This window comes from Cuculus canorus, chromosome 4 (genome assembly GCF_017976375.1).
Source record: "Cuculus canorus isolate bCucCan1 chromosome 4, bCucCan1.pri, whole genome shotgun sequence".
Taxonomy (NCBI): Eukaryota; Metazoa; Chordata; class Aves; order Cuculiformes; family Cuculidae; genus Cuculus; species Cuculus canorus.
In genome coordinates, this window is record NC_071404.1 from 64,054,142 (window position 1) to 64,077,094 (window position 22,953).

The window sequence follows — 22,953 nt, forward strand, 5'->3', positions numbered from 1 at the left end:
AGAGAAAGTACCAGGAAGCCTCTCAGCTAGGAATACATTTGCTGTGGTTCATCAGGAGAAACCAAATAGCAGGAACAGAAGCCTTCTTCCCACCGAGGCGGCTGAGGTGCCTTGGAGGGCTTTGCCAGCAGAGGTACTCGCCTCGTTTTCCTCCTGGGCAAAAGAAAGGAAAAGCAGCAGCAGTTGAGTTCTAGTGAAGACATGGTGAGCAACTTGGTGACTAGTTAGCACAAGGCACTTGTCACCAAAGAGGCTCCACAGGAGCAGGTAGAAATTGGGCAAAGCAGTAGCTGGGGTGTGGGCTGATTGCGGCCAATCTGCCTGCCCACAGTGCTGCAGGAAAGGTCAGACAGAATGTGAGCCCGGCATTAAATTAAGCCTGTAAGGAGACACTCGGGGAACTTAAGATGGATTAACTTAAGGTGTAAAGTTTAAAGCATGTTATTATGAAGGAGGATTAAGCTAAACTGAGCTAATGACACCGCTTTAGAATGTGTATCCACACCATGGATTCAGAGCTTTGGTTCCACACCTTTTATTACTTAAATGTACTTACCTACTTAAATGCCCCCATAAAGACACATGCCCTTATATTCCAGATTTTCCGTTTTCCATATTGAGAAGTTTATATGCTGTGTCAGAGGGAGAACTGGTTTTGGTTGGTTGGGTTTTGCCTTTTGAGTGGTTGTTTTTATTTTCTCCTTTAAAAAACAAACAAACAAACATGGGGGGGGCAATATAAAAGTTTAATTTTTCCCCATGGTTGTGATGACATTTGTGAATACTTGTAGGTATTTATTCTTAGATGAGGTATTTGCTAAGGAAGAAATAACTTTGTTCCTGTTACATTCCATGCTCTAATTTCTGTGTACCCCATCTTTTTTTTATATATGAGCCATTTCTGTTGTTTTATTTTGTTCTTACTCTCATGGTATTGGGATATCTGTGATGTCAGCATCTGAATTTTCTAAAAGCTCTACACCGCGTGGATTAAAAATCAAATGCAAAGTTGAATACTGTGAACTCCCACAAAATAGTTATCTTACATTGAACAGTCATGAAATAACTAACATAATTTGTAGTTAGTAATAATTTGTAAATAAGTAATAAATTGACTGATTTTTACTTTTTCAGGAGGGAAGCTTATTTGAAATTACAGATTTGCTGTATGTCAGATGAACTACTTAGTAACTAGTTCTGTGTATAATTTTTATCTCACTGCTAACAGTACCATCAGGTTTTACTTAAGGGTAGTCAAAATTTGTAAGTAGGAGAAGAACTAAATATTTTAAAGAGAAACAACAAAAAAGAAACACCTACCAAAAAACCCTTGGCTTTACTAAAATTCTTCTATTTAGGCAGTCTATGAAAGCAAAACAAATACAAAGAAAAACATGAGAGAAAAAGTAGAATGTCACAAAAAGTGCAATGCGATGTGAAAAAAAAGATTTTGAGTTAGGATACTTTTAGGTTAACTGTCACAGAGTGTTGTGCCGTTCTGTTTAGTGAAAGCATAAGAAACCTGAAACAAACCCTCTAAATGTTTTGTTTTATTTGCTGTGTGGCTTGTGGTATCAGATGAAAGGTCTGTCGCTTCCGTGACTGTGAAGGTCAAACACCGACGGGGATGGTGGCAGCTGCTTTATGTTCTGAGGCTGGAGGAACTAGCTGTGGTGTCCTGCAAAAGTAATAATGGACCAATTAGACTGTTCTTGGTTTGAATTCTGTTAGTCTCTAGCAGTCTGAGATAAACCTTAAAATGTTTTTTTTAGAATACAAATATCCCTTATTAATCATTTACCAATCAGCTTTATTAAGTATCCCTCTGAGCCTCCTTGGGAGAGATCAATTAGGAGTCACAATTGTCTGTGTCCTAGATCTGGATTAGGTAATTTGGGGAAGATGGAGGGGAGCAGGAGCAGCTGGAGGGAGATCACTCCCTGGGCTCTTCTGGCATCTTTTTCCCAGCTGTTCCTGGGTCAGCTCAGAGGTACCTGCAACCATTTAGTCTTTGGGTAATAAGACACTGTGAGGCCGGAGGACCTTGCACTTCTTTAGGGGGATGTCCTTGAAGTGGGGAGGGCTGAATAATGCAGTGGCCAAATGTGAAGAAACCCCTATACCTGTTGCACTTGGTCATCCGTGCTAAGGGTATATTCATACCTCAGGAGGGACCCAGGTCAGCTGGGTCAGCTGTAGAGCTTTGATGGTGGCCACCAGCCTTGGGCAGACCTGGTGCTGGAGCGGAACCCGGGCACAGCAGCTTCAGAAATGCCCATTTGTGTGTGTCTGACATCTTTTAATTCTGCAAAACCTTTTCCATTTCACCTAATCGCAGTTCCTCAGGGTCACTCTGTGTGCAGTCATAGCATGTGGCCAGCATTGAGTGTGCAAGTGGCATCTGTAGATCCTCTGTGCATGACTGGGCTCGTGTGCTCATGCCTGTGTACATCCAGCAGTGGAGGCTGCTCTTCTCAAGCAGAGCGCCAAGTAGAATTTCAGTCACCATCCAAAACGCTCGAAGACTATTTTCTTCTGTTCATTTTCTTCACTGCAGTCTATGATGCATAATAAAAATAAATAAACATGGCATTACTACTACTATTAAATTTTTTAAAAAAATAAAAGAAGCTGGAAGTTCTTAGTCTCAAGAGGAGGGTGGAGCAGGGGAAAAGTGCAGAGCCCATTTAACAATGGGGAGTCCGCTTTATTAGTATTAAGGAGGAAAATAAAATCTGCTCTGGCAGTAGTGAAATAAAACACCAGGAAGATTACGTCAGTCTTTGTTTGCACACAGTATGATTCTTCTCTTTCACCAGCCAATTTGTATACTTGAAAAGGCAGTTGCTTGGTTAAAATAATTAGCTGAACTTTGTCCAATTCCCCAATTATGTGGAGAAAAAAAAAAGTTTGAAGAAATATAGACAATTCCTGTTGAGTTATTTGAAAAGAAAAAGAAAAGTAGTGGTCACTAAACAATTATAGCGCCTTGTCTAAATATCTGCCTATATGTTGTAGTTTTAAACTGAGGCAGGCAACTCTCAGTGACTCTTTGCTGTAGCTGTTGTGGTTTGGGACAGCAGCTTTAGAACTGTAGCATAATCCTAATTCTACCTGAAGCCAAGTGGTGCTGGCTGCAGGTGTGAGGCTGTCTGTCCTCTTTGGTCATCCCTTCCCCCAGCTCATCTCTGCACCAGACCCTTCTGAAATCTGTTTCCACCTGTACGCCAGCTGATGGGGGATGTGTCATTTAAAATGTACGTGCAATGGGTGTAGGTTGCCCTACTGCACCAGTTCTGACCCCTTCAGCAGGCTTATTTCAGTCAGGACAGAGCTGAGCAAAATGCTGATAATTCTAACACATACTAAAACATTTTTGTCAGTTCATTAACAACATCAGTGTATAAAACTGAAATTATATTTGTTTCTGTTCCTTTTAGGGTGCTAGATGTTAACGCTGCCTGTGGTCTGCTGGGTAGCAAAGTTAATTCAGCCAAGTTCCACCAAAGCTCACAGGCAGTGGGTTTTCCTGTCTGCCTGGGAGCACAGGGGCCAGGCAGGCCGTGGGGGCTGGCAGGGCTCCAGCTTTATCTCTGTGGTCCCTGGCTTCCTTAACCAGCCTGAACTTTGCAGCTGCTGTGCATCTTACTGACCTCTGTGCAATCAGTCCTCGGTTAACGGGTTGCCCCTTGCTTTCCTCTTGCGTGGGCTGCTCAGTGCACCTTGTGCTCTCCCACATTTATCCTCTAGATTTTGTTTCTTTCTCTTTGCAGGGAACGGATGCGCCAGTCTGCTATGTTTGAACTGTGCCAGGGGATGCACCAGATCAGTCTGCAGTTTGTTCGCTTGCAGCTTAGCTTTGAGGAGTACACTATAATGAAAGTGTTGCTGCTGTTAAGCACAGGTAAGTTAGATTCATGGTTACATGCAAACACTTGAAAATATATTCCATATCACAAAGAGGTGCAGGGATTTTAACTAATGTGGCAGAAGAGCCAAACTGTTTCCAGCAGGGCTGCAGGAATAAGCCTGGTTTTATGTCTTAGGACTTATCTGCAGATCTCTCCATTGGCATGGGAAGTGTCTTTGCAGTTTAGATGTGTCATGTGTGTTAGAAGGACTAGCATAGCCAGGAACCACTTGAGTTGGCCGGGCATGCCAAGGAAGTGCAACAGCTGTGCGGTCTGGGGAGAAATCTCCACTTAACTCTCAAAGCCACAGGTTTGGGTGACTTAACAACACCTTTAAGATCCAAAGAGGTACACTGCCTGTACTGCAAAATGGGTAATTTTCTAATGCCAAGTGAATTGAGAATGGTAAGTGCTTTTACGGGGCTCTAAAAGTTTAATAAATGACAGTGCGTACTTTATTTTTCTCTCGACAGTCATGCTCTGAGTTTTCTTAAGATACAAAATTATATCTTGGTGTTTGTTACAGCACTGGGTGCTAATTAGAAGATCTCTTGATCTTATCTTGCTGAAACTATTTAAAAACTCCTGTCCCAGTACAATTGTATAAATGCACAGGCAGTTTGTGCACATTACTTTTCCATCAGTTTTGATGAGAAAGCTAATTACCTGCAAACAAACATCCTTCTGTATAATCATATTCCTTTTTGTGGGATCCACTTAGTGACATCACGATGAGATAGCACATCAGCTCTATTGGTGGGCCTTCATGATGTCACTCCAGTGAACTCACCAGGCAAGAATTCCCCTGGCAGAAGGAGAGTGGATGTGGGGGCATTGCACGGGGCGGGGAGGAAGAGCAGATCAAAAGGGCTGCTGTGCTTATTCTGACTTTCAGTTGCAAGCTGTTGGCAGTAAGAAGCACATCCAAGGCTGCTGGGGCTGGTGGCTGCCCAGGCTCATGCTACGCAGCACGTCTCCCCATTTGGTGGCAAGCAGAGCCCAACATGCCTTTTGAGAGTGTGCTGTCTTCTCCCATCACCCCATCTTCTGCCCCAGCAAGGTGAAATAAGCAAAGAATGGCAAGCAACAGGCATTAGTCGTGCCGCTCTGGAAGGCACTCACTGCCAAAACCACTAAAGGATGGTGGAGCAGTCTGATGCAGCGGCAGAGTTAGACACTCAGGAGCTTCCCAAGTCTGAAGCCATGCTGTGGGCCCTTTGGCTGCAGGCAGAGTTAAATGCCTATGAAGGGATTTGCAGCATCCAGCAAAGCTGAGTGGCCACCCCTCCAGACCAGGTGGTGGGACAGGCACTTTGTCTGCAGTGCCTTTTGTTCAGACCCCGCCGATCCCACCCAGCCAATAGCTCTGTGGTTTAAAGTATTGCCTTTGAAGGAAGATGTGAAGCTGCAGTTCCTGTCTTGGCTGGAGACATTTGGATCTACTAACAGAAACCTCCTGGGGCTGTAAGTTTTTTAGGCTGTCTCCCTCCCTCCTGTTGAAGCCATTCCAGCTCCCTGGGATGGGGAGAGATGATGCCAGTTGGGGAGCACTTTGTGTCCCAGCCCACAGAGTCTTAACCCCCGGGTCCTGCTCCACTGAGGGTCTGAGGAGATGATCTGCTGGTGAAACTGGAACTGTGAGCAGCTGATATGCTCCAGGATAGCCCTGGGATGGTGAATGGTCTTTTTTGAAGGTTGTCACTCGCAGTCTTTTCCAGTCAAATGATTCTATGATTCTCAGAAGTGCTTAACATGGATGTGCTCGGGGGGAGGGTCTAGCTCCCAAAATGTTCTTGAGAGTGTGTCTGGATTGGAGATCTGGCTCTGCTACTTTTTAATCAGACCGAAAGAGGGAGAATCTTTAGAAAAAGAGCCTGAAGGCATCCTAAATTTCTTTAAGTTAGGTATTATTCTCTCCTCTCGAGAGTGTTAACTAATAACTAATTTGTTAAGTGAGATCAGTTGGCTAATTAACTTCAGCTAGCTGGGTCCTTTTGAAATGTCCATCATGGTCACTAGAAAATGTAATAAGAATAGTTTATTTGGGGAGAATTAGTATGTGTAGGTTAGAAGGAGAAAGAGGACAGCAAAATGGAGATTAAGACAGTAATGAAATCCAGAAATCACGTGAAGGGCAAACCTGGTTTCAAATGATTGCACCTTGATTCAACCTTATGATGGAAAACACTAGGTTTGTTTTCATGTAAATTTTTTTATTGAATTATGTGACGAGCAGAATACAAGTTCTTCTGAAAATTTCGTGACAACCACATCAAGGAAGTTTCACTCCATTTACATGTGGAAGAAACCACACATTACAACTCAATTGTTCTCTTGCTTTCCACAGACCATTGATTTTGGGAGCTTGCCAAAAGCATTGCTGCATTTAATAACTAAAGTCAGAAACACTGGGCAAACCTCCAGAATTTCATGTTTTGCTTGAGTTCTCTTTATTTGTGGTCTTTCTTTCTTTCTTAGTAATTTGGCTGGGGTGGTAGTATAATAATTTTCAGATAGAACAGTAAAATATGTGGTAGTAGAGACAGAAGGAATGACTCTGACAGTCTTTAGGCAGCATGTAGAAATACAGACCTGTAAATATTAAAGGAACTATAAAGCCCGTGCATTTTGTGTAAGGGCCACAGTATGCTCTGATGGCTTTACTCATTTTGATTGGTGTCTCTGTGTTCATTCAGCTTAAACTGAATTTGTATGTCTGTTCCAGTCAGTTTCTTCTGTCAGCTGACTGACTGAGAGATTTGGCATTTAGGACTTAAAAATTACTGTATTTATATAATATAAATATATAATATTTACTGAGTCATGGGCAGGTTTGGTGTGTTACCTCCTAGGCTTTTTCTAAAGATTCGCTTCCAGCACTTGGTGATCACAAATCTTTGTTGCTCATGTGGTAGAGCTGCTCCTTATTTTCCATTGCTAAATTGCTCTGGTAGGTACTGATGATAGAAGATACTAGTGCATTTTCTCAAAAATTTTACTCTGGAGCCTTTGAGGTGGTTGTTACATGCCTGTGATGTGATTGCAGTGGGATAGGAGGCAGTTCACAGGATTTCTAAGAGAAAGGAACAAAGGAATGAGACAGTTTCTTTCAGGATGTTAAGTCAGGGTAAGCTAGATTGGAATATCAACTTTTTTTGCTTTCCTTTTTTACTAAGAAAATCCTCATTTAGCTTACTCTGGCTACCTTTCTGGCTTGCTTAGAAAATAAACTCACTCCTGTACTGTGTAGTATTTCATTTTCCTTCTGCGGACTAGCATTAATGAGATGCTAGAGTGGAAAAATATTTGATTGTTAAGCAGTATTCAGCCAATCCAAGTACTAAAACGCCAGAACATTTTGTGTAATGTTGTCGTTAATCGCTTTGGGGTTTTCCTAGAGATCTGATCCTATAAGCCATTCCTGTTTGGGGCAGAGCCCACTGGAGTGCAAGGGAATTTGCAGTCTGTAAAGAAAGGGTGTATTTGCTTTTGAAATTAGCCTTGTTGATACCAGTCACAGTAAAAAAAAAAAAAAAAAAAAAAGTATCAGAAACCTCTACTTTTAACCAATATGTGAAGTGATCCCTGTGGCAGATGGGAACTTTGATAGGATACTAGAAATACTTGCAACTGTACGTCGTGGTCAAACACTGGGTCAAGATGCCCGTTTGGAAAAGTCTCATTTTTCATTCAAAATAACGACTCTGTTTGTTCTAGGTGTTATGTAGATGCTCAGTAATATTGAAAGAATTTTTAGATGTTATTTGATGGCATAAAAACATGTCACTTGGTCTAGCAGTTTTGCACATAACAGCTGTAATTTTGTGCCTTTCCCTCCTCTGCCAAGTGTGGGGAATCATTCAAGAATGATAAATCACGTCTTCGCTTCTAAAAAAATATCCTTTATCCATCTGCCTTTTTGTTTGGTAGCTTGGTTGTATTAAAAAGAATTTCAGCATGAGGTTAGCATGTGTTGCATTTTTGAGATGTTATCTTATCCTCTGCCACAACTTCTGCAATCACAGATCTGGAGAGGATGCTTGAATCGCTTGAAAATCTGTATGATGATGTTGATTCCTTACCAATGTCTGTAAAATCATGGGGTTTACTTAAAGTTTTAATTCTTTCATCCATTGACTAGTGTAAATCTTCAAGTATGCACATCAAAAGAGTAAGCAATACAGTAAATATTAACGTAAGACTGTCTTTTCAATGACAGTTCCCAAGGATGGTCTCAAAAGCCAAGCTGCATTTGAAGAAATGAGGGCAAATTACATTAAAGAACTAAAGAAGATGGTAACTAAATGTCCAAGTAACTCTGGGCAAAGCTGGCAGAGATTCTACCAACTGACTAAACTTCTTGACTCCATGCATGATGTAAGTATTACTCCTCAGGGAGCGCAGACAAGTTAAGCAAAAATCTCTCCATTAAGGTAAACCACTAGCCTGTAATTGTGTTAACTGACAGGGAGAAAAATATTAAATTCTTTTTAAAGGAACATCTGAGAGTAGTTGTTAGATGAGTTTAAGGACTACTGCCAAGTAAAATAAGAAAATATAAGTCATTAAGGGCTGGGTCCTGCTGCCTTCTCCTGTGTTAAATAGTAGTACGTTCCTCCTATGTTTCACTTAAGGTCAGTAGAGTTATTTATTAGTGAGATCTGAGGTTCATCAGCAGGAGGAGTGATATTAGCTGTGACCCTAAGATAGATGCGGCAAGAGTGCGCCACACAGTGTATCCCGTGAGTCCCTTCTCAATGAAAGGTGCCGGATTAATGCATTGTGCATCTAACGTGCCTGATGTGCTAATAAATACTGAATTGATTTGGTACTTTTTTACAGCTGGGATTGTAATAATGATGACTTTAAAAGATTATGTGTGAAGACTTTGGAGCCCTCTTGGATACCTGAAGCTTTATTTGAGCTTTTCAAGTATAAGATTCACTGTATTGTTAAGTTATTTCTACCACACTGTCTCATTCTAGTGCAAGGTTTCACATGCGTCAGTGTGAGATGCAGTGAATGACGTGGGAAACTTAAAAGTTTAGATACGAAACACCTTGACTGTTGGTTCTTTAGCCCAAAGCAATTCTGAAGGATTATGGAGGGTGCCTAATGCATGGGACCAGTTCATGATTTCAGATGTAATGTTGAGCTGTTGAGTTGGGAGCAACTCGGTTCTAGCCAGTAAAATGGTAAGTGCGGAGATCTACCTCTCCAGGTGCTGTGAACAGCAGCGGGGGTATATCCCTGTTCTGTCCATAATGGAGCCTGGAGTCCCCACAGGGGAAACCAGCAACACAGCTGTAATTGTCTCCTCAAGCTGAAGGGTTTTTCCCAGTGCCCGCCTAAGAGTGCCCTGAGCAGCAGCGCCAAGCTGAGGCCAGCAGCAGGGAGACTCGTGAGGCCAGTGAGAGTGACCCTGAGTCATGTTTGGATACTAAAGAGGAAGAATCCTATGAGCAGAGGCTGAACCCAGCAGCACATGCTGATCAGCTCCCAGCAGAAACTGGTAAACTGCCCCAAAGGAGAAAACTGTCCTACTCCATCCTGGGTGGACAGGGAAGTACTTTTGCTGCATGAAGAACCCGCAGCCCTTGCTTTCATAGGCTGCATATAAATATATTTCTTTGTACTCAACTTAAATTTCATTTTTGTAGAGATTCTATAGTACAGTGCACTTCAGGTCAGTTCTGTGTAAGTGCCCGAGGTCTGTTTACAGACTGTACATATGGAATTATTTTTCAAATATTGTTCTGTTGTTCATTAAAACATTGCAGATCTTGGTGGGAGGCAAGGAGAGTATTATTAGTACTGCAGTAATAGCTCATTCTTCAGAGATCGGGTTTCACTTGATCTGTGCCAGCAAAGGAAGTTGTAGCGTTCTAGTGGAAAGAAAAAGGAGGATGGGTGATAAAATCACTTGCAGGATATTCACATCTGAACCTCAGGGCAGCATAACAAACCCCTGCATTTATGGAGTCTTCTAATCCTCTTCAGAATAGGCAGTGTATATGATTTGTTATTTAAATGGGTGTTTGTGTGGTTAAGGTGACTGGATGACAGACGCTTACTAAGAATGCTACCGTGTCCTACAGACATTTTCCAAAACACAGCATTAACCATTGGGAGCTAAAATGCAAGCAGTCTGCTCTTGCATTTTATTTAATTTTTAATTAAGCTATTTTTACATTACTTTTGTTTCAATAGAGCACTTTCTTACAAAGGACTTTTAAAGAAAGTCCCATTGTCAGCATTCTCTGTTAAAAAGGCCAGTTGTCTGCACAACAGTGCTTCCTTTCAGAGATGATTTTGGAGACTTGTTCAACAAAGGCACTTGTTTATTTTTTCTCTTTGAAACTAATTTTTTGCTTTTTGGTTTTTGAAAACCATCAGAATAAATTCACAGTGATGATAATGTTAATGAGCAATGTGAATTGCTCTTCTCCCCCTACTGCCTATTAGTGCAGAATTTCTCCATTCTATCAATGTAAATGCAAATTTTTTGCTCAGTTCCTTAGTATAGGAGGAACATTTTTTTCAGCTGACATCTATATATTTTTAACTTATTCCATTATAATTTTAAAGGATCGGAATATATTTGGTGCTGAACAATCTAACTAGAGGTGAAGCTCCATGTTTACATGCTGCTGTAGCCACAGCATTGGCATTTGCAGCACAAGCCTGAAGGGACTGGTGCAGAATTCATGCTTATTCAGCCATCCTGCTGCCTCTGGCCTTTCCATCACAGCAAAGCAGCATCTCATCATTTGTGGAGTTTACTTTACCTGAGTGTAGCGATAAACAATAAAAAAATACGGCTCCTTTGCACCTTCACACTTGCTTTCATCGACCTCATTTTTAAGTAATCTTTCTGAGGTCTATGTGAAATAAAGCACATGGGAATATCGAATTACAGTCTGCTTGACTTATATAATATGTGGAAGAAAAAAAAAAAAACAAACGAGATGGTTTTACATTGCTCAGTATACTAAATCATTCATCCACACAGTGAACATATGTGCAGGTAGAAAAGTGCAGAGGTGAGGAAAAAAGAAATTTTCAAGAAGGCCAGGTAGGCATCTAAGTATTTGAGAAAATCAGCAATGCTACTTAATGAACCATAAAGCCTCAAAGCACCAAAAGTGCAACTGAAAAATAAGAGATCGAAACCCATCCTGAGCAGACAAGATAAACACGGTTTCGTGCACGTGCGTGCGCACACCTGCACTTGGCCTTAGTAGTGTGCCTGCAGGCTGCTGTGTTGTTTGCGTCACTGCTGCCGTGCACCAGAATACTCTTTATTTGTATGATGCTGTATGGAAGCAGTGGTTGCTGATGCAACAGGAGCTGGCTGACAGCATCGGTCTGTTTACACAGTGCAGCCTTCCTCTCCCTCCGCACGAGATGACACAGAGGAGTATGTTGTTATCGTTTACTTTCTGTTGTACTATGGCTCAGCCTTACTTGTGTGGATGGATGCCAGTCTGAGTATCTCTGGGTGCATTTAGGGCAGCAAGTAGTAATCCATGTGTTTCCTTCTTGTAGTGATTATATTTCTACTGTTGTGGCTGGCCTGTGTGCATCGTTTCACGAACCAGCAGTATGTGTTGAGAAGCTTAGTGTAGCAAGGACAACTGACCACTCTATTTGGTTTCAATCTCTTTCCCCTTGAGTGGCCATGGGCATTCCAGGGAAAGATGCATATGCAGCGCTTGTGTGTAGGTGAACTACATGATGTGATCAGACAAATGGCATGCGGGAATATTAGAAACAGACGTACTACACATGGTATCAAAAACTTCATTTGGAGCCTCCTCAGCATCTCCTGTTGGCTTTGGCAGGAAGGCTTGTGTGTTGTATGGCAAACCTCATGTCGTATAGGGAGCGTAGCGTATAGTTAGGCGTTTTGCAGAACAAAAGCTGAATTTGGTTTCAATCTGGCTGATACTAAACAGACTTAGAGTTAAGAGGGCTTTTGTTTCAATGCTGTGACATTAAACCCTAATGTGAACCTTCCCCTTGGCTTGGCAAGGCAGAGCAATGCACTGTCATTTACTTGTTGATATTTTCTGCCAAACAAAAATAAATTCTTTAAGGCTCATGCTGCTGAATAATTAATATTTTATGGTTCCTGAAGGGAATACTTTATAGCTGAGGTCGATCTTTCCATAGGCTGAGAGCTCAAGGACTATACTCACTGGAAAAGCTGACAGTGGGAAGAAGGGCACAGACCCTCAAGGGGCAAGTTTGCAAGGCACGCTGCACTGGATGCAAATATGAAGCCACAGATGAGCCCCTGAGCTGTTGCTAACACCTTTGGGTGTGCTTACTTCTGCTACTGACCTGCCAAAGTTGTGTCCCACAGCTGATGAGTTGTTTGGAGCCTTGGTTTAGTCCCAGTGCCTGAATTCCCAGAGTAGGCATTTTCTCCGTTTCCTCAAGAGGCTAGAATCCAGTTCATGCTCCCAGTGTGGCATCTACAAAGGCACCAGCAATGTAGGAGCGTGCATAGGATTGTGTTGCAGCAACCAATATGCATCTCTCAAGTGAAGAATTGGTCCCTGGCTCCCTAATGTAGAGAGGGGCTACCCTGAGGGTTGTCGTGCCCAGTTTGTGATGGTTGAATCTGTTGTCCTTCATGTTTATAGGTGTTCTTCTGGAGAAGGGCAGAACCTTGCTGATATTGACAGAAGAGCAAGGGAGACTTGGCTGAAAATTTACCCTGGCCAAGGGCTGAGGATGCTTCATTGGTGTGCGATAGTGTGGGTTTGCATGCGTCCTTCAAGCATACAAAACAAGTTGAACTCGAGTTCCTCCGTGTCATGTCCGTGTGTCAAGTACTGTGAATTCAGTGCCCACGTTTATGAAGAAAACCTGAAGAAATTAGTGCAGTTCGTAAATCAGATGAAAGCACCTGTTCGGGTGCATCTAGTTTTCATAAGCAGCTAGGAATTAGCCACTGTGGCACCAGAGGACATCTGAGGATGAGTCTGTGAGCCATCCCAGGGGGAATAATTTACTTGCTGAGCCCTCAGAATAATAAGTAATTTACATCATGGACTTTTCATAGGACTGGGAGCAAAAAGGAATATAGTAGCAATGGAATAATCAAGTTGTGAAGCAGAATCTTTGTATCCATCACATGAAGGGGAAAGAGCAGGAGGTTGCAATAGTCCTAGACTCACCCAGGGCTCTTTGCTGCCTGGGGGAAAGGAGGTTGGCTGGCCTCAGCTGCTGCTTCTTCCCTTAGCAGAGCAGCAGGCTCCTTATTCCTGCACAGCTGAAAACACAGAGGTTTTTAAAGTAAGAGGCAAAACACCACTGCTTAGATAATGGGCAGCAGCTTGTCCTTTCCGGGAGCCTGGCTCAGTGCAGGTGGTCACCGAGGCCGCAGAGTTACATAAGGTAGAACTGCAAGATTACCTCCTCCCAGCATGCACCTGGTCTGTGCGGTGTAGGAAATGGGCAGAAGCCCATTCCTGAAAGGGACAGAGAAAGTTTTTTGAGCATCATTTTTATATGAGAACAGTTTCTGACAGTAATAGCTGTTGCTAATAATAGGAAGAAATTACTCAGCATTGTGTTGGTACCCTACTGCTGTCTTAATTGCTGTATCAGTAGGCTTAATCGCAAAGATGCTCCTGATAGAGAAGTGACTGTGGGCTTTCATACCACACTCAGAGAGAGAGAGAGATTTTGAAGTCATAAAGTGAACTGAGCACAAGAATGTGCACCCTTGCAAATCAGATGGTTCTTGCTGTTTCTGGAAATACAAGGGCATGGTGAGATTGCCAAACTAAAATCAATTCCTTTTGCTGTAAAAATTCTGCAAGTGCTCAAAGGTCACTGTAACTGTATTAACTTCAGGGACTTCATTAAAGGATTCATTTTTTTAATTATAAATAATAGTATGGGTGGAAAAGTCCATTTTAAGCAAAACTCACCCTAATAACAGAAAATGATGTTTGATTAATGCTCCTATTTCTCAGAGGTGCTTAATACAGCATACAAATGTGAAGATTGATTAAGTAAAAATCTCAAAATTACTAAGACTGCAGCAGTCCTGAAAATGTTTAAACACAGCGCACAGTCTGTAGGGTAGTGTTGAGAGAGAGCTTCATGATTACTGACTGAAGCAAAGAAGGATTATAGCTTACAGATGGTCCACTTGCTGGCAGAAGAGCTGTTGTGTCTTACAAGTCTGGGTGACATGGACATGATAATTCTGATCTGTGTGTCCGCATCCCCACAACCCAGCTCATATTAATTTATTTATTAATAGAATTTGCCAACCTGGAGAGGTTGCAGTCTCTTCTGGGAGATAACCCAGGACACAGCTGGGCAAAGCCCAGCACTACCTGCCAGGAGCAGGGGGTACCCAAGCTCCCGTCCCCCAGCACTGGCCCAGTTTCCCCAAGTGCAGAGAGAGGCTTGCAATGCCATCAAAGGTCCTGAGCGACGCTGCATTTCCAGTCCCAAAAAGAGTTGAACAATTACCTACTAAAGCAGCAAGAATAATGTCTTGTTTTCATCCTGAGGAAATGGGAATTATTTTAGTTCTGGTGTTAACAGCACTGTCTGTGCTCTACTAAGCTGTAAATCTTCAAAAGCGTGCTTCAGTTACTGAAATAATTGGGAGATTGTAAAAGTAAATAGGTTTCTAGTCACTGTTGCACTGCTTGTGAAAACACCGGTGCTTTCATTCACGCTGCTTAATTAGAGTTGCCTTTCACACTGTTGTACTGGAGGAGGTGTGAGTGTTTCCAAGCTGTCAGGTAATGTGGTCAAGCAGTCCTTAGAGCATAGGGAATTTACAAGCCTTTGAAGAACAATCAGAAGTATATTTGATCTAGAAAATTCATAAGCCAAATTTAGAGGTGCTGGATAGCTTGCACTACCTTACTTGTAACCCGTGGTGCATCAGTCACTGTCACTGCAATGACAGAGCTTGTGTGTTACAAAAGAAAGGAAACTTTTTCATTTCCTTACTGAAGAGAGAACTCTCCTAAAGCAAAAGACTAGCTAAATTATTTACTTGTTATAAATCAAAACTATATCAGAGGAAAGTTGCTTGGGATCCAGAGGCAGGTACTCAAATTTCAAAATTAGCATTGATTGTTGACCCTGAATTTTTCATCCCTTCAGTGCATCTTCATGCCAGAGCTGCTGGGCTGGTGGCAGGGAAGGTACCTTTGAAGATGTACAAGAACACGCCTACAGAAAAGAGCACTGCTCCTGGCTCAGTTCTTGGTCTTACAGCCTTCTCTAGCTGACCTTATCACATCGCTTACATGTTAGTGCCTCTGATTCTCCCACAGTCATTTCTCTTCTTTTAAAATCAGTGCTAGGAATACTTCCCCAGCCCAAAAAGCCACACAGCTTTTAAGGCTGCAGTTAAAAAGATTGTGACTGCAGTCCTGTGTTCCTTGACATGCACAGGTTATGCTTCTTGATACTTGATTATCACAGAACGGTCAGGGTTGGAAGGGACCTCTGGTTCACCTAGAGCGGGTTGCACAGAATGTGTCCAGGCAGGTTTTGGATATCTCCAGAGAAGCAGACTCTGCAGCCTCCCTGGGCAGCCTGTTCCAGTGCTCGTCACACTCACAGTGAAGAAGTTTTTTCTTCATGTCCGGGTGGAACTTTGTGTCTTCCAGTTTTTACGCATTGCCCCTTGTCTTGTCGCTGGGGACCATTGAGAAGAGTCTGGCCCCAAGTGTGTTAAAGTTGATAACTTTGCTTAAGAAAGAGTGGTTTTAGCAGACCAAATAGATATAGAATATATACTATCCTTAAGGCTCCAAACCCAAGCATTACATGACATGGGGTTCTAGGTATTTACTTTTTTAAATAGCTGTGTAAACTTAACCTTTCTCCTCTGTGGTGAAAGTCACAGTGTGCTATGTTATGATAGTATCCACGATCACATTCTGTTTTTCCATGCTGGACTGCTAACTCATTTTTGTATAGAATAGAAAACACACTCTTCATTAATGTTGTTATTTCTCATTTCCCCTTTTGTCCACATATTTATTACACATACATGTGTACTTGATACTACTGAAAGCTTGCTGAGAAGGCAGAATTGTTTCCACGTAGGCTTTTCTGTGATGCCTGTCTCACTGCATTCAGAGGTTTCACACACATGTGATGAGGCAAGAACTATCTTGAGCTGCACAGAAGGTGAGCCATCAGCACAGGGAGGATAGCTGGCAGTATGACAGAGATGACCCCAACCCCCTCACTTGCGTTCAGTGATGTGAGACTGCTTGTGTTCAAGTTCAGGAAAAGTAATATGTTCTTCAGGTCATTATTAAGGTGGTGTTGGTGTGCAGGGCTTAGTTTGCTGAGGTGCTGGTATTTGATGATACAGGGAGGGAGGAGATAGTCACGGTTACACCCAGAGACAGTTTCCTTCACTTTGGTTAGCTTGTATTATGTCTGGAATATTTTTGGCATGCAGTATATGCAGAAGCAACCTCTTGCTAATGGGTAAAGGAAACCTTTGAACCATCAGCATCTTTTTTCCCATTGAAAACCAAATAATGTGTATGCTACTTATTTAGCATGCATCTGTTTAATTAGTTAGCATTGCCTCGTGACATGTCAGATCATTGGGAATGAACTAAGCAACAGCAGACTCGTGCAGTGCTCAATAGCAGAAAGTCATGGGTTCGAGTGATCTCAGCACTTCTCTGTGTTGTTCATAAATTGCTTATGTTTGCAAGAACAGCTGTGAAAGTCCTGAATATAAGCAATATCGTGGGGTGCTACAGGACAGTATTCTGATGCTGCCTGTATTCTTCTCTTTATTTCTTTTTCTGCCTTCTAGAAGTCCACTTTTCTTTACTCTAATGAAGAGGGGCTTTCCTGCACAGTGCAAGCCTCCATGTTAAGAACTACAATGACAAACTTGTCTTTGCTAAACTACAAAAGCAGAAGTGGTTTAAGTCCTTCACAAGGATGTAAGGCACCAAAATTAAGCTGTGCATAATTTTTGAATTTTTAAACACCAGAGACCCTAGTTTTTCTTCAGTTGTACAACACAGTAATTTGGTAACCTGCAATGGAAATTAATACATTAACTGAAACCTAGACAGGCTTCATTCATGAGTGCTTCAGAAGCTGACCTGCCTCTGCCTCTTGACTGCCTTGCGCTGTGTTTTCCTTAGTGATTGTAAAGGGTCCAGTAAGCTTTAGGAGGTTCATTTAGATCACAGAAACAAAAAAAAAAAAAGAAAACAAAACTAGTTTTGAAATAACATTCTCTTGCTACAAAAGGTCATGAACAAGTATTCCTTGATTATATCGAAGTACTAGGTAAAACTAGCAAAAAGCCTGCATGCGTGTAGGTTGAGCCATGAGATTGCTTTGTCTAGTTTTTATCATTAAAATAGAAGCAATTCCCTGCGTAGTGATACTGGAAGAGGTCTTCTTGTCTTCACAGTTCTCTTGCTCTAACAGTGTGTCGTTTTATAGCACAAAACAAGATGAAAAAACTAAAATGCTCAAAAGCCAAAATTAATGCTCATTCTTGTAGTGTAAGTTTCCCTTAACATGTAGACCCCAACAAAGCTCTGTAACTGACAAATGAGAACATCGCAACTTGAGACAAAGTAGAAATCATCAGACTGAATTTATTGATGCCGTGAAGACAGATGGTATTTTTTTCCACAATCCCAAATGCTCACGGTACCTTCATGCTATTTAGCGCTTCAGCTCATCTTCCTGTTACAGCTGGAGACCACTTTTATTAGGGTTACAAAATGGTTCTCAGATGCCATTTGGGAGAACTGGGATATGGTTTCACCTGTGAAAACCTTTGCTACCGTGAGGGAGCCAAAGGCGGGAGTGCCACGGTACAGTCTATGTAAGGGGCAGTTTGGTTCTGCTGCTGGGAGGTGTTTCCGTGCTAATGGATAAATCGGTACTTGTGGTGTTACAGAACAAATCTTCCCTCTCTGTCATTGAAGAGATAATTAGAACTTTCTATCCTTAAAATTCTCAGCATTATCCTTAATGCATTGAGAGAAAGCAAAAGTATGCTGTTAGCCACCACTACAAAAATAAGAGAACATACTTTGGGTTCCTTAAATATTGCCTCTATAGTTTAATGAGGGGTAAGCAGAAAAACAAGCTTTGGGTGTATTAAAAAAATGCATATATATATATATCTATAAATAGAAGTACAGATGAACAACTTCATATTTCTAAAACCTGAAATGCTACAGTGGGACACAGCAGTCATGCTGTTGGGCTAAAAACATTGGCTGCTCTGGTGGCTGTAGGTTGCAGCCTCTGGGGAGTGAACTGAAGTTAACCAAATAATCGGATTTAACAAACTGAAATTTAGAGATATAATAGCTTCCTTCTGGGAAGAAGGCTTTATTTTCATAAGCATTGAGTACCTATAGTTTTCCTGGTGGCCAGTTACCTGTTAGCAAAATGAAAAGTACAGTTAGGCTGAAAAATCAAATCTGTGATAATCTTGGTTTTCCCTCATTGGAAGATTTTTAGCAAGTTAAGTAGCACTTTTTCACATTTGAGTTCCCTGCAAATGGATTGCCAAGTCAGAGTAAGATGTCATTTCTTGTTAATAAACCATTATTAGTAAGCTGTTGTTTGCATGCAAAATTCTGTGTTTTTCCTAAAAAATGTTTCTTTCTGTATTTCAGCTTGTTAGTGACTTATTGGAATTCTGTTTCTACACCTTCCGAGAGTCTCAGGCACTGAAAGTAGAGTTTCCAGCCATGCTGGTGGAAATCATCAGTGACCAGCTACCAAAGGTGGAATCTGGGAATGCCAAGCCCCTGTACTTTCACAGGAAGTGATAGAAAATGTCTTAAATGGAAGAACTTTGCCTTAAGTTTCCCTGTGTTATTCCACACCCATGAAGGACCCAAGGAACCATATTTTAAACATGCTATTTACAGTTGTTCAGCAGTCTCTGAATAGTCTAAAATCACATGAAGTGTTTGGGGAATGGAAAGCAGTTGACTCGGATGTGGCAAGACCTAGATGTTTGGAAATTACCCCATAACCCTAAAATACTTAGAAAATGTTCCTGTTCCTCTGGATGAAAAGCCATATCTAGTCGATAACTCTTTGATTTTGATATTTTAACAGATGGAGTTTTAAATATTCCATGTAGTTTCTGGTATTGTTTGCTTGTTTTAAAAGGGTTCAAGAACTAATGAGAACTTTTTAAAGCTTACCCTTGGTTTGCACATAAAACGTAAAGTCAATATGGGGCATTAATATTCTTTTCTTGTAAAAAAACAAAAACAAACAAAAACTATATATATACACACACATATATACACACAAACACACACACACACACAAACCCTAATGTGTAAAGTAATAACAGAACATTTGGTGTGGAATACTCTGTTATCCCCACCTGAGGCATTTGTTATCCCATGTTATCCCATCATAGATGATAATACACTGTGTTAAGTGTCCATTTACTATTTAATTAAAAAGGATAAGATGTGAAAACAAATGCCCTGGTATCAATTTATAGTATCTATTGTGCTGGCTTTACAAATAATTTTTTGCAGTCTTTTGCTGTACTGTACATTGCTGTATGTATAAATTGTGAAGGACCTGAAATAAGGTGTAAGGAACTTTTGTAAATGAGACAAAAATCTTTAATGGTTAATAGGATGAATGGGAAAGTATTTTTGAAAGAACTCTATTTTGCTGGAGACTATTTAAGTACTATCTTTGTCTAAACAAACAAGGTAATTTTTTTGTAAAGTGAAATGTTCTGCATGCATAATGAACCGTTTACAGTGTATTTAAGAAAGGGAAAGCTGTGCCTTTTTTAGCATCATATCTAATTTACCATCCTACAGTATCTGTTGTAAATAACCACATTTAACCTTTTCAGTTGTATTTAAGCCTTTCTATTTTCCTCTATATTTTTCTCCCTTTTGTCTCGTTTGCAAGCGTATGTGACTTGAGCACATCTTAGAAATCCTGCTTCATATTTCTGTAGGAAACTACACGATGTTGTGTTTGCCGCTTTACAAAGGTTTCATTTAACAAGACAAATCACAGTCTCTCCAAAGCTTTTGCCAGCTTAATGATGTAGTAAGTTCTTGCCCTCTCTTCCCTTTCTCTCTCAGGGGAACAGGGGTGAATAAGATGTTGAATGATTCTCTTTTTTTATTAAGGTTTCCCCAATCATTTATTTTTCCTTTGAATACCGAATACAAAAAAACATCTTAAAAGGTCAGATTATTATTTCAGATGAGGGAGAGTGATTTCAGGTTATGATGAAAGGAACATGCAGATCATTACAGTAAGTATATTGAATAGATTTGTATTGGTGAGAGGGATGGTAAGGTACTGATAAGGGCAGATAAGCTGAGAATTTTTAGTGATATACTCAAACCATATGTAATTTTGTAAGCATTTTTGTAATAATCAGAATACATCTGAGAAGACAAATGTTCACACTAAAAGTTCAACTCAGTTGGTCTGTATTTGTCTCAAAAATGTTTTCTCTAGAATAAGACTGCAATGAAAAACTTTTTGAGGTGATTTTCACTATTTCACAATTTATAAGCAAATACAAAATTTTGGAGTAGAATAGAGGACAGGTGAACTTTTCTGAGGCTCAACAGTTGCTACCGTAAGCTCATGTTTAACTAGAATAGTTTTTCAGAGGCCTAATCTATAGTGTTCTCTCTGGGTGCCATTGGTATTTTTGAGCTCCAGTTCATCCCCTGGCTGGTCAGAATGTAGCATTTATTTTAAATAGTAGTAAAATTAAGAATTCTACACCCTTTCTGAGTCCAAATTTTGAGGTGTGCTTTGGTGCACTGAAGACAGTCAGTGCTACTTGTCTTTTTAAATGACACCTGCCTTATGCAATGGGTAATCTGTAAAGACTGTATTCAGAGAGGTTTTTTATATATAAATATATACATACATATATTATTTGCATTTTGGAAGTCTAATTCATAGGCAGATCTTTAAATACTGACCTGCACAGCAATATGAAAGCCAAACTTCCAATGTGAGATACACAGCATGCAGACTGGTTGTTTACAGTAAAGACGCAGTCATACATCCATCTCTTCATTTACATTTTTTTTAAAAGTCCAAAATAGAAAATTTCAAAGCCAGGTTCTGGGTGAATACAGTCTGCAGCAGCTTTTTATATTAACAAAGTTACTGCCTCCTTTTCTGTCTCAGAGTAACTTTGCTTGATTAAAATAGCGAAGCCATATTCTACACTTCACTGTTAAATGCCTGTCCCAGTCCAAATTGTTGTCTGTTTGCTCCTATTTTTGTACCTTATTACTTTTAATCTTGGTTTGGTACAATTCATAATTCACAGAAACTTCATATAATTAAACACACTAAATTAGTTTTAAAAAGCAATTTATATCTTTATGCAAAAACGTATGTCTGTCTTTGCAAACAACTGTAAGCAGATTATAATAAATCCTTTACTTTAATCACCTGTTGTTTATGAAACCATTCATTATTATTTTTTGCTAGACATCACTGAAGAAATAGATACAATTGGATATAGATGTTGTAAGAGGCAGTATTCTCTTATCAAGGACACTTACGCAGAATAGCCATCACTTTTTTTATCTAAACCTGTGTACAGCAAAAAAACAAAAACAAACAACCCTAGTTTTTAGCTACTGAGGAGTTACGTTCTTTTGAATTTGTTTAGAATGAAATAGGCATTTGTCTCCTGCAAAATACAAGGCAAACTAAATACCTTTTAGAAGTGGGCTTCTGTTCATCGAGCTAAATTATTTTGGTGTAAGAAGGAACGGGGATATACAGCAAGAGCATTGTATACACAGTGAAAAATGTAAAATAGTGTTCATGTAATGCAGTGGGTATTTCAGGAATAGTACACATCATGCGACTGAACAGTTGCGCAAAATAAAATAGAGAAGACTAAAGTTTGCAATATCAAAATCTTATTAAAAAGATACTTTACAATCAATAATGCAAAAAGCTAATTCACAGGGTGGTGTTTTTCACTTACTTGTTTAAACATTTATGAAATTAAACAATTCTACAGTTAATGCACTTTTAATTGTTTATTAAAGATTTGACTTTTTTTAGAGCAATGTTTTCAGCTGGAGGTCAATGACTTGATAAGATAGACAGCAGTTCTGAGGCCAGGAAGCTCAGAGGAATGTTTTAAGAATTCTTGGAGTTTAAATAGATTCCTGGATGAGAAGTAAAAGCAGCCAGCAGTATGGTGTAAACAGTAAAATCTATGCATAATGATGCATTTATAATTAGGGGTTTGCTTCTGTATGTTTAAAGCTTTTTAAATAAATAGAAAATATTGTTTGGTCTTTATGTTAATGTCTGCAAGTACCTATCTTTTTCTTTCCTTTTTTTTTTTTAATACAAATTGTACAAATATACATGAATTAAACTGGTTTGATTGCAAGAATTTCTTGCATTTTAATGTCAGATAGGTGCTGGTGCAGTGATATCCTTAGAGAGAAGCTTCTGCGTATCTATTAAACACCACAAAGAAACTCACAAAGTAACAGAACATCTTTCTTCACATGTCCAGAAATTTGGTTTTATCAAGCTCTGTTAATTTGGATGACACTGCCCACGGGACGACTTCAGCTACTCACGCTGTAGATTAAGGAATGCCCAACTGTGAGGGATTTGTTCACTTAACCCGGATAACTGTGCTTGCCAAATGATGCGCTGATGCTGTTCCATGCTCAAGCTACATCCCACTCAGTGAAATGAACCCAGCAACCTTCAATAGCCAGAGAAGCCTGGCTTCCAGCTTCAGTTAACCTAGGGCTGCTGTACCTGTTGATCCCAAAGTCAACCTGACCTGGGAACAGGGATATTCACTATTTTATACACACAGGGTTTCCCCAGTGACTAAACCAAACTGCCTTCTCAGTGACAGGCCTTTTCCAGTTATAATTCTAGTAAGACGGGGAAATAAAACCTCTTGCTGTCCTGGTTTGTTCTGTGCACTCGCTATCTCAAAAACTGACTGCAGACTTCTGCGTGAAGT

The 22,953-nt window shown here is 40.5% G+C and overlaps 1 protein-coding gene across 4 annotated transcripts in view; it reads left to right on the top strand.

Annotated features, from left to right (window-relative positions):
- NR3C2 (nuclear receptor subfamily 3 group C member 2) overlaps positions 1–22,233 on the top strand; it is a 210,434-nt gene extending 188,201 nt beyond the window's left edge. For 2 of the 4 annotated variants that reach the window (XM_054064840.1, XM_054064837.1), the window contains exons 7-9: positions 3,774–3,904; positions 8,131–8,288; positions 18,590–22,233. In XM_054064840.1, the coding sequence (XP_053920815.1) occupies positions 3,774–3,904; positions 8,131–8,288; positions 18,590–18,745 (445 nt within the window). In that variant the 3' untranslated portion in view covers positions 18,746–22,233. The remainder of the gene's footprint in view (positions 1–3,773; positions 3,905–8,130; positions 8,289–18,589) is intronic. The other 2 variants (XM_054064839.1, XM_054064841.1) reach the window with 2 other exon arrangements.
- The last annotated feature ends 720 nt before the right edge of the window (positions 22,234–22,953 follow it).